The sequence below is a fragment of the Trachypithecus francoisi genome, unplaced genomic scaffold, assembly GCF_009764315.1.
Source record: "Trachypithecus francoisi isolate TF-2019V2 unplaced genomic scaffold, Tfra_2.0 Lachesis_group1, whole genome shotgun sequence".
In the NCBI taxonomy this organism is placed as follows: Eukaryota; Metazoa; Chordata; class Mammalia; order Primates; family Cercopithecidae; genus Trachypithecus; species Trachypithecus francoisi.
This window is the reverse complement of record NW_022681454.1, coordinates 37,809,657-37,821,906: the sequence shown is the minus strand read 5'-3', so window position 1 is coordinate 37,821,906 and position 12,250 is coordinate 37,809,657. Positions and strand designations below refer to the sequence as shown.

Below are 12,250 nucleotides of genomic sequence, written 5' to 3'. Positions count from 1 at the left end.
ACCCTGAACTTTAAAAAAATACATTTCCCTTTAAAATGAACAATACCCTGTCTTGAATTTCAATGTCTTATTTCCTGCAGATAAATCAGAAAAGAGTTCATAAGAGGGAAAGAGAGCAGAATGGGCCATGCTAGTGAGGCAGACAGACAGGCATCTCCCCATCCCTCTCATTACGGATGTGTGACATCATCTATTATGAAGCTACATTCTTCACGGAGAAAGGAAAGGTACTGATACTGAGTCCTACCAACTCTGGCTTTTGAGAAACAGCAGACTTCACAAGAGAACTAGGACTCTCCAGACAGGAATGTTTCAATGATCACTGAAAACGCCAACAACAGAGGAGTGGGCAGGCAGTGGTGAGGCAGAACAGAAGTAGTGTGTGAACAGGGTGTTAAACAAAAGAAACTTACACAGCTACAACCCAATGATGCGTGTCTCTAAAAGCGTGTATTTATTAAGCAGTACCTTCCAACGTGTCCCCTGCTTCGGGGATCACCACTACCCCACTGAATTCCAAACAACCAAGAACTCTTTCCAATGGCTGATAGAAAACAAAGCTGGGAGGCTCTGCTCCATCATCCAGGGCTGTTAATACTCGCACTTCTTTACTCAGAACATTCCAAACACTTCTGTACTACGCACACTCTCAATGATCCATGTATGAACTACATGAACACACAGGTCCTGGGAATTCTGCGGCTGCCAGTCAGAAGAGGGCAGCAACTGTACACAGGTGTGACCCTGATTCATATTAGGTGAGGGATTTTTTAAATTGTTTAAAGTTGTTTTTAAAGATAACTCTGTGTCCATTCATAGTCTCTGGCACATAGAGTCAAATGAATCACTAAGGGACACTTGGAAGGAACAGGGGGAACTTCTGATTACCCTTCTCCATAACCAGACAATTCTAACTGGTCACTGAAACCCAATTATTACAATGAATAAATCTTGTTAGAAGAATCTAGAATTCTTACAGTGAGAGATTTTAGAAAACATCTACTCCAATTTTGTGATACAGAGAAGTTTAGCAAATTTGTCCACGTCACAATTAGTTCACAGTAGAGCTAGGACCAGAAGCCAAGGCACCCCTGTCACCCCATAAGGTCAGCATACCTCTCCTGCTCTGCCTGTAGGGGTCACCGCCTCTCCCTCCCACTGTAGCCCTGCTCCAGGGCTTCGGATGGGGAGACTCCTCTGCTTGCCCTCTTCCTCACAGCAGCAAAGTTCCACAGCCAGCAATGTCTCTTACTTTGTTTGAGGAGTAATGACTATGCATGTTAGGTAACATTTTTGCTCACTTTCACCTGCTTCCTGACAATACACGTACCCATTGCTTGTATACACACCAGCAGCTGGAACAAACATGTCACTGCCTCCAGTTTTCTCTCTTCGAACCAAGAGTAAAGCCTTACTCATTTCTCTCACTCAATAAACATACCTGGGATGCACATACCCGCCTAGTCACAGATATGCCCCAGCTATTTATGCAACAAATTTAAACAAATCTTACTTTCGTTCATGAGGCGTCTCTGTGCTCACTGAGTGATACCTCATAAGTTTCCTTTGCGAAACCCCCGGGGACCCCCGGGCAGGTTGTGGAGGTTCCTGGCACTCCATGGGGAAGTGACTCAGGGTATTTGCTCGCCTCCTGAAGGCCTGCTGGGGTGACGGCGGAGCTGGCTCTTCTGGGAGATGACTCTCTGAGTCACTGGACAGGTCCTCCGAGGAGCCGAGCAGCTTAAAGGAGCTCTCAGAGATGGGCAAGGCCTCCTTTTCACACACAGATGGCTCCTGGCAGCAAACACATAGCAGATCAGACACGCCATGGGGAATTTGTGGGGTTTATAAATCTCTAGTTCCAGTGCGGGCAAACATTTCAGTATCTAAGTATGTGTTCTGATTATAATGCCATCTAGAGGCCACCACCAAAAGCAGAAGAAAATGAAGGTCCATTAAATAAATGCCAGCTCCTCAAGGACACATTGCTGGCTTGCCGGAGAAGTGGGAAAACTGACCAGGTGCAGGAGTGGAGGACATAAGCCACAATCTGTAACGTTCTGGGCAACGCCAAGAATAGTGCCCTCTCTCTAGAAAACAGGACTGTTTACTACAGCTTCTAAAGAGAGTGAGTGCTGGACAACTTGTCTCCACGGCTTAACCAAGTTCTTTATCTTTGCCACATGTGTTCACTCATGTTAAACCCACATTTTAAAGCTCTCTCCAAATCTCATCTACTGTTGAGATTCAACTTCGTAATCTGAGATTAAGAACTGTATCAATATTCTTAGAATATGGAAAATCACTCTGTAGGCACTTATTGCTGCAATTCAGGGGAAATAATTTCTTTCTGCACCTCAATTTCTTCATCTGTAAGAGGGTATAGTAAAAATTTATCTGAGTTTCAAGAACAAAGCAAGATAATACAACCAAAAGTACTTTTTAGGTTGTAAAATGTTATACAAACGTAAGGTATTGTTTTATTAGGTATGCAATAATCTATGGAGTGCTCAAACATTTGTTGAGAATCATGACAATATTTTAAAGTTGTATGCCTTCACGATGCATGCTTTTTCAAACGAATGAACTACTACCACTCGAGCAGACTGATGTTTAACACTGCACCCAGGACGTGGCTAGTGGCCAATATATTTTTAATATATCTAAAATATTTAAAAAGAGGAATTGTAGCAGCTTGCCCCTATTGAAATTGTTGAAAGGGAAAAAATAAATCAACATGAATAGAGTAAACAGGAATGAATGTATCTAATAGTGGACTGGAGACTCTAAATTCTACCTGTTCATTTGATACACAGTTAAGTGCCTTTTAGGTAGCAGGTATTGAGGGTTTTAATTTGAAAAAAAAAAAATGAAATTTGTTTATTAAAGGGAGAAGTTACATATATTTAATTTTATAAAAAACATCAACATACTATGAAATGTTGATTACTTTCATAACTCAAGTTTTTCATTCTTCAGGACTCAATGGTTGTGAAGATTCTTTTAAGGATTTAAAAGTCTGTCTAAGACAATACATCACAGAAGACAATCTTCATCATGCAAACCTGTTGATCTAAGTTCTTATTAATATCCCTCCAAATTAGATCAAAGAGCTAACCCTTGGCTTAATTGGACAACTGAAAGGGCCATTTCCATTTGTCAAATTTCAGGGCTATTTGGCTTCTTTGCATCTCGTAGGTGATCAATTTATTAGAACAGATCAAATTACATAAAATAGAATATACAGCAGTTTTTCAATTCAAGATGATAAAAGAAAGCTGTAAAGAAGTACACATAAACATATACAATACACGCAAGCAGCTTCGGAAAAGCTGCATCTCTCTTAGAATGACTCTAGCAATTCAAATCTTAGACTTTTAAATCTTTTTAAAAGAATCTTCACAACTATCGAGTCCTGAAGAATGAATATGTATATATTCCTATTTCTGCATTTTAGAGAAAAATAAAAAGCAAGCAGTAAGGCTTACTGGAAAGCCACCTGAGTGACATGAATTTCTTCACTGTATCTCTGTTGACACTGGTCTGTCTGGAATGCCTTCTTCTCAGTTCACTCCCATAGGCATAATTCCTACACCAAGATTTAGTCCAATAGCATCACTGGACCCTTACCCTCACCTTTTCCCTGGTTCCACTGACCAAACCTAACCTCCCCTCCCCTTACTCTTCTGACATTGAAGTTACCCATGTCTCTTATTTGTAACTTCTGGGCTCCTACCACACTCTGCTTGACGCTGCAGCTGTTTGTGCATCTGTCATCTCTCTCCTCCTAGGTAACTTCCTACATGAAAGGGGCTGTGTGTGGCTCATCTGTATACAACAAATAGACAAAAACCTAATTGCAGGGTGGGATCAGTGTGTATTAGATGGAGGCTGGACGATGCTATGTTCCCCTGGATTTTAACTTAGAAACTCACATTTACAAGACTGCTGTCCAGGTCTTCACTCCCCAGAGGGGGTCTGCAGCCCAGGAGCAGCAGCATTGCCTTGGAGCTCATTGGAAATGCACCATTTCAGGCCTCCCCCAATGCCTACTGAACCAGAATCTGCACTTTAACCAGAACCCCATGATGAAGGCACCTGAAATTTGAGAAGCATTCATCTAAGGAAGTGTTTCTCAAACTGGGCCCTCTATCATGTTAGTAGGTGGTACAACTGAGTAGTTGGCCATGAGCATTTTTTAAATGGAACAAAATATCAGTATGTATTATATGTTATTCACAGTAAATAATGTTTTGTTAACTTTTAATTTTGTGTGTGAATGTGTAGGTATGTGTGTGTAGGTATGTGTGTTTGTGAACTACACCACAATGTTAAATGTGCCTCTTACTATAGGTTAGACAAATTCTGAAAGCCATGTGTCTAGGAGGGATGGCAGAGGACTGTAAACCCTGCCTGTGGTAAGGAGCCAGCCTCCGCAAACACTCCCTCCCTCACTACTAAAAAAGAGTCCTCTGGTAGCAGAAGGGAAAGCTGGCCCCCCAGCACAAAACCCAAACCTGCTTTTCGGCAGTTATAAAGTTGAACTGACCAGGTTTAAATATGATTAAATGTCTGGAAAGCAAGTTATTAAAAGAAGGACATAATACTTGCTTATTTAAATAAAACAGTAATGGTTCATTATAATCATAGAGCCAGCTACAGGATAAAGTTTCAGAAATTTAATTTCCCCAAAAGTGGGGGAGAATGAAAGGGGGTGTGAAAGTTGAAAAATTAACTATTGGGTACAATGTTCACTACCTGGATAACGGGTACACTAGAAGCCCAGTCCCCACCAGTATGCAATATACCCATGTAATCAACATGCACATGTACCCCCAAATCCAAAATAAAAATGTTTTTAAACAAGAAAAATTTAAGTTGTATACTTCTCTAAATTCACAAATCCACTTTTTGAGGTTTTCCCAATATTAATTATTTTTTAATAGGAAAATCTACTTGAGAAAGAAATCAATTGATTATATTGTGACAAATTAGATCTTACTTGTCTCAAATTGTGATCTTGTTTCTTTGTTTATGGAATGACCATCTGTTTTTTTTTATTTATTTCTCTTTTTGAGACGGAGTCTCGCTCTGTCGCCCTAGCTGCAGTGCAGCGGTGTGATCTCAGCTCACTGCAAGCTCCGCCTCCCCGGTTCATGCCATTCTCCTGCTTCAGCCTCCCTAGTAGCTGGAACTGTAGGCGCCTGCCACTACGCCCGGCTAATTTTTTGTGTTTTTAGTAGAGATGGGGTTTCACCGTGTTAACCAGGATGATCTCGATCTCCTGACCTCGTGATCTGCCCACCTTGGCCTCTCAGAGTGTTGGGATTACAGGCGTGAGCCACTGCACCTGGCCCCATCTGCTCTTTTATGTAAAACTTTTATGTTATGATAGACCTGCATGACCAGTCATCCACCTGTGCCAGGAAATTTGGAAGCAGCAAATGATTGGAGGCATGTAGACAGGAGATGAGCCAGACCTATTTGTTAGTTTCTTCAGGGTGTCGTATAAAGAGAAATGTGCTTACTTTGCTGGTGTTACTTAATGTACTAGACAGGGAGCTATCCAGATCCACACTGGTGGAGTGTTCCTGCAGGCCTCTGGCTCTATTACCCTATATAAAAAAAAGGTAGTCGAGTTATGACCCTGGAGGCTTTTGCAAAGGCATCAGCTAGAAGCAGATTGGTCCATTTAAATAAGCTGAGGAAAAAAATGTATCTACTGAGAAATGCTACTAAGGATATATGTACATTAAAATAATCAATATTTCCATCATTTAAAAAAAAAAAAAGACATTAACCTAAATGTTCCAAAACACCTGGCGGCTGAGTCATTTGGCAGGGGTGATAGGCAGGAAGACAAGACAATTCGTCTATAAGGAAAATCAAGTGCTCAAGCAAGCCCACTCAGCAACTCCCTCCCCTGGGTCACAAGTCATCGTAACGGCCAGCCACACGTCACTCAGCCAGCCGCATGTCACTCGGACAGCCACATGTCACGGGAGAGCCGCATGTCACTCGGACAGCACTCTATCCCTTTGGGAGCTCTCCAATGCAGCCCCTCCCAATTCTGGTTTTGTAAATCAACTGTTTTTCATGATCTCAGAAGATACTCCAAAATTCTCAGAAACATTTTCAAAGAAAATAAAATTTAACTTTCCTTAATTAAAAAAATAATAAAAATCAGATGTTTCAAAAGAAGTGTGCGATAAAATCAAGAAGAACTATAATAAGATGCTGCATACTCCAGAAAGGCATGAAACTCTGAGGGAAAATCAGATTTGATTTCTCAGACGTGCCATCAAGGCTATTTACACTCATGGGAGGGAGGGGTAATTTCTTAAAGAACTCCCAGATTGATGTACATGCGTACTTTGTTCTTTCTATAGAGCTATATTTGGTAAACTTTTTCTGTAAAGGGACAGATAGTGTCCCATGCTTTGTGAGGCATATAGTGTCCGCGGCAACTGTTGAAGTCTGCAAAACAAAAGCCTGAGATAACAGGAAATGAATGGATGTGGCAGTGTTTCAATAAAACGTTACAAAAGTACAGGTGGGTGGAATTTGGCCAATGGGCATGTTTGCTGGCCCCTACTATACAGCCTTTTAGATACCTAACACCAGCAGCTGGCAGTAACTGCTTTTTAAGTTATACACAGTAATACTAGGGAGAACAGAAGCCACACCTCAGTGTATCTAAGGCATGCTCTTTATAGGGACTGGTCAACAAGTATTATTTGGGGAGGTAAAAAAAATCCCATTGGATATAATACAAAAGAGTAAGGAATACATATGCTTTTAAACCTAGGTCAAATTAAAATCAATTTAAAACGTAGATAATATTGTTCTAAGCCTGAGAAAACATAAAAAAAGGTTTTATACTTTTACCTTTATGAACATTGATGGAATAAAAGCATATAACTCAATCTAACACTCTCCTAAAAAGTGATTTAACTTAAATCGGGAGAAATTATGCTACTTACCCGGGACAAGATACTTTCTAAAGACTCTGTTAAAGATCTCTTTGCTTTGTTTTTCAGCATATCTAGCCTAAATCGAGTGGCACTGGGTGGTAATTCACTTCCGATATTCTCTGCTGCAATCTGCGATGTCTAAAAAAGTGAAAAATGAAAAGTTAAGTCACTTAACCGCTTCCTCCTCTCCTTCTTAAAGGAATGAAGAATCTCTAGGACACATGTTTTTGGCACCAGGCCATCATTCTGATTCTGTCTGTGATCTCACCTCATCTGCTCCTTAGTGACATGGCTGCAAGTCCAGGGAATAATTCTGCCTCAGAGAGCTGCTGTGATTACCCCAAGTAAATATGAGGAAATGTGCTTTGAAACCAATCAGGTGAAGTAGTTTATTGCTCAGACTCTGCAACTGGATCAGAGATCTGTCTTCCCTAACTGTGGTCTTCTGCCAGTTTCTTACTTTCTCTGAGCCTCAAACTTTCTCTTCAGTAAGGTGAGACCAATGGCAAGATCGAATCATAACACTGTGTTGTGAGACTTAAACAGGTAAAGTGTGTAAAGCATTGAACACAGCGTGGTACAAAGGTAGCTATGATTAGCTTTTCAAAATAAAGCAATAACTTACCTTTGAGGGCATTTCAGACGGTGAGACAACAGAAATTTCTCAGTTAAAGAATCTATTTTCTCTGCCTATACAAACCCTTCATTCCTTTCTACAGATCTCTGCTTTCTTGCATTTTCGTCTCTCCTACTTTTATTTTCCCATCATCCTTTCATTGTCTGCAACCAAGCTTCTCTCCCTTAACTACTACCCATAGAAAATGAAAATAAAAATACAATGGAGTTTGCGTGACAACCACGAAATGAAGTCTTAGTGTTACTTATTTACAAGGATGTGCTTTTTTGTTTTTGTTTTTGTTTTGAGACAGGGTGCCAGGGTCTCGCTTTGTTGCCCAGGCTGGAGTGCAGTGCCACAATCATGGCTCACTGCTGTCTTGACCTCCTAGGTTCAAGCAGTCCTCCCACCTCAGCCCTCAAAGTAGCTGGGACTATGCGCAGCTAATTTTTGTATTTTTTGTAGAGACGGGGTTTCACCATGTTGGCCAGGCTGATCTCAAACTCCTGAGCTCAAGTGATCTACCTGCCTCGGCCTTCCAAAGTGCTGGGATTACAGGAGTGAGCTAACACACCTAGCTGAAGGTACATTTTAAAAAAATGTACAACAAATATCTCTGAATTAAATTGTTTCTTATGTGCATTCTCACCTGATTGCGTTCTGTTAGAAAATAATTTTGTTAGAAAAACGAATGGCCAGGCGCAGTGGCTCATGCCTGTAATCCCAGCACTTTGGGAGGCCAAGGTGGGCGGATCACCTGAGGTCAGGAGTTTGAGACCAGCTTGGCCAACACGGGGAAACCCCGTCTCTGCTAAAAATACAAAAAATAGCCAGGTGTAGTGGTGCACACCTGTAATCCCAGTTACTCAGGAGGCTGAGGCAGGAGAATTGCTTGAACCCAGGAGGTGGAGGTTGCAATGAGCCGAGATCACGCCACTGCACTCCAGCCTGGGCGACAGAGTGAGACTCCATCTCAAACACACACACACACACACACACACACACACACACAAGCAAATCCCCCATTACTCTAAATACTGACATATTATTTGTTGCAGTTGTTATATTTCAAGCACACAGAAAAGTGTAGAGACTAATATAACAAATACCTTTGTATCACCACCTGGCTTTGTTCAAGTGAGCATTTGCCAGGGGTTGAGAACAGTGAGACACACAGCTCTGGAGTGCAATGCCCAGGTGAAATGTTCCTCTGCTATTCCCTGGCTCTGTGGTCTTGGCCAAACTGTTATCTCCTGTCCCTTTCAGGCCCTCTACCTGCAGCCTGAGGATGCATAGTGAACTTTCCTCGCGGAGCTGTCATGAGGCTTAAATGAATGAATACAAACCAAAACACATATACCAAGGCGCGGTGCAGTGGCTGATGCCTGTAATCCCAGAACTTTGGGAGGCTGAGGCAGATGAATCATTTGAGGTCAAGAGTTCGAGACCAGTCTGGCCAACATGGCAAAATCCTGTCTCTATTAAAAATATAAAAATTAGCCAGGTATGGTGGTGCACGCCTGTAATCCCAGCTACTTGGGAGGCTGAGACAGGATAATTACTTGAACCCGGGAGGCAGAGATTGCAGTGAGCTGACTTCACACCACTACACTCCAGACTGTGTGACAGAGTGAGATTTGTCTCAAAAAATAAAAATAAAAAATATAAACCAGACACTCAAAAAACGTCAGATATCATGACTATTATCTGTTCTATGTGCCTTTTTTTTTTTTTGAGATGGAGTCTCACTCTGACGCCCAAGCTAGAGTGCAGTGGCGCGATCTTGGCTCACTGGCAACCTCCACCTCCTGGGCTCAAGCAATTCTCATGCTTCAGCCTCCCGAGTAGCTGGGACTACAGGTGTGCGCCCCGACATCCGGCAAATTTTTGTATTTTCTGTAGAGATGGGGTTTCGCCATGTTGACCAGGCTGGTCTCCAACTCCTGGCCTTAAGCGATCCACCTGCTTTGGCCTCCCAAAGTGCTGGGATTACAGGCGTGAGCCACTGTGCCCAGCCTACTTCCTACTTTTAATGGGAACCACTACAGACATCTTTGAAGCTTAATCACTGCTACTTCCCCACACCTGGCCATATGCAGAAATATTTGGTGTTTATCCTATCAATTCATGTTTTCTACTTTTATATGTATGTATGTGTCCATAAAAGATATGTAGTTGAAACTAAATGAACGGTGTCATACCGCATACATCCTTCTGTAAATTAGCTTCCTTCTTTCAATACTATTTTTGAGATTTATTCCTGTTGACAAATGTTTTTTTATTCACTCACTTTAGCCAGAGTGCACATTTTCACTGTATAACCTAATTTATCCTGTTCCTATTGTTAAACACTTATTTGCTTTCTTTTCTTGCTTTTACAAAGAAGTCTGCAGTGACCTCTCTTGTACAGAGCTCCTTACAGACTCACGTGAAATGTTTGGCAAGGGAAATAATGAGATTTGTCCTCACTGGGTCACAGGGACTGTGCCTCTTCAGCTACACCAGATACTATCAAGCTTCTGTCCCCTGAATGGTACCAATTCATATTCTCAGTATCAGTACAGGAAAGTTCACCTTTATAAGGTATTGTCACATTTTTAAAATTTCTGCCAGTCTAATGGGCATAAAATGCTCCTTAAATATGTCTTCCCCTCATTCTATTGCTATTAGGCATTATTTTATTCAGTAATCTGCTGTTCGAAGACCTTAATGTCTTCTTTGAATAATGAAATCCTAATTCACTAATGAATGCTACACATTTTTCAAGGCATGAAAGAAAAAGAATGGATTCTGATTAGAGCGACATTCAGCTTTGTCCAATTATCCATAATTTTCATTCTATGAGAAGAGAATATGCATCAAAAGAATGGCTACTAGCTTAGAAATTCCTTTGAGAAGGGAAACTATCATTTACCTTTGTGTTTCACACTACAGAGCATACCCTGGACATGTAATATTGGCTTGTTCAAAATGAGTGAATGAGCAATGATCCCCTGGCAGGTCCACAGGAAATACACACCTAAGGTAACAGACTCACTCAGCAAATAGTGACCAAGTGCCTGCGAAATGTTATGCGCCACAGGGAGGCACTCTACCTGTTGCAACTGGTTCTGTGCAATCGCTGACCAAGTGTAAGGGCCTGTCCAGGCTCAAGGCAGCCTCCAGAGTAAAGGGAATTAACCACAAAGGGCCCCCAGGGGCCTGCCTCCAACTCAACACCAGTTACAAAGTTAAGAAAAGGGAGAATTGGACCGGGCGCGGTGGCTCAAGCCTGTAATCCCAGCACTTTGGGAGGCTAAGATGGGTGGATCACGAGGTCAGGAGATCGAAACCATCCTGGCTAATACGGTGAAACCCCATCTCTACTAAAAAATATACAAAAAACTAGCCGGGCGAGGTGGCGGGCGCCTGTAGTCCCAGCTACTCGGGAGGCTGAGGCAGGAGAATGAGGAGAATGGTGTGAACCTGGGAGGCGGAGCTTGCAGTGAGCTGAGATCCGGCCACTGCGCTCCAGCCTGGGCGACAGAGCCAGACTCCGTCTCAAAAAAAAAAAAAAAAAAGAAAAAGAAAAAGGAGAATTGCTTTCAAACTCATAATAAACCTTTCATAAAAGTGAAGCAAACTGAATTGTTTTGATATATAAAGAAAATATTGGCAGGACACAGTGGCTCACACCTGTAATCCCAGCACTTTGGGAGGCCAAGGCAGGTGGATCATGAGGTCAAGAGACAGAGAACATCCCGGCCAACACAGTGAAACCCCATCTGTACTAAATATACAAAAATTAGCTGGGCGTGGTGGCGCACGCCTGTAGTCCCAACTACCCAGGATGCTGAGGCAGGAGAATTGCTTGAATCCAGGAGGCGGAGGTTGCAGTGAGCCAAGATTGTGCCACTGCACTCCAGCCTGGCAACAGAGCAAGACTCTGTCAAAAAGAAAGAGAAGAAAGAGAAGCAAGAAAGCAAGCAAGCAAGAAAGAAAGAAAAAAAGAAAGAAAATATTAGCTAAAAGACTAAAGCAAGCAGCATCAGTTAGTAGATCCTAAGAGACAGAAGTGCATTTGTATGCGTGTGTTTTTAAAGCAGGCCTGAAGAATCTCTGTGTAGTACTTAATTCAATGTTTCTTCTGCTTTCCTCTACTATCAAAAAAGATTGTTTTCCATGTCTATTGCCATAATTCAAATAAAATTTGTTTAAAAAAATTGCATTTAAAAAATAATTCACATTTAGAATATAACTTGTTCCTTATTTATCTTAAAATAAGTATCTAGAAGTTTCTCCCTGGAAGATGATGCTGGTTCTTAAGACAGTAATTTCTTTTTTTAAAAAAAAAAACCGATGGGGTATCGCTATATTGACCAGGCTGGTCTCAAACTCTTGGCCTCAAGCAATCCTCCCATCTCAGCCTCGCAAAGTGCTGGGATTACAGGCGTGAACCACTGTGCCTGGCCCTGGTAGACAATAATTTCTAATTTGGAGGCTCCACAGTGAATTCAGTTGCAATCATCATATTGCACATCCTTCGACAGATGGGTGAACTCTAGGCATGAAAGTTTGGATTCAAGTTTTAAATCCTGATGCTACACTGAAATTCTCAGTTCAGAACCCACCATTTCAGGATGGCACAATGTATCTACCAGCAGCCTTATTCATAATCAAG

The 12,250-nt window shown here is 41.8% G+C and overlaps 1 protein-coding gene across 6 annotated transcripts in view; it reads right to left on the bottom strand.

The window, feature by feature from the left end:
• The window catches only part of TBC1D1 (TBC1 domain family member 1), a 246,739-nt gene that overhangs the window by 89,022 nt on the left and 145,467 nt on the right, over positions 1-12,250 (bottom strand). For 5 of the 6 annotated variants that reach the window (XM_033213957.1, XM_033213953.1, XM_033213956.1 and 2 more), the window contains 3 exons: positions 6,984-7,112; positions 5,529-5,615; positions 1,514-1,794 (listed from right to left, as the gene is read on the bottom strand). In XM_033213957.1, the coding sequence (XP_033069848.1) occupies positions 1,514-1,794; positions 5,529-5,615; positions 6,984-7,112 (497 nt within the window). The remainder of the gene's footprint in view (positions 1-1,513; positions 1,795-5,528; positions 5,616-6,983; positions 7,113-12,250) is intronic. The other variant, XM_033213955.1, reaches the window with a different exon arrangement.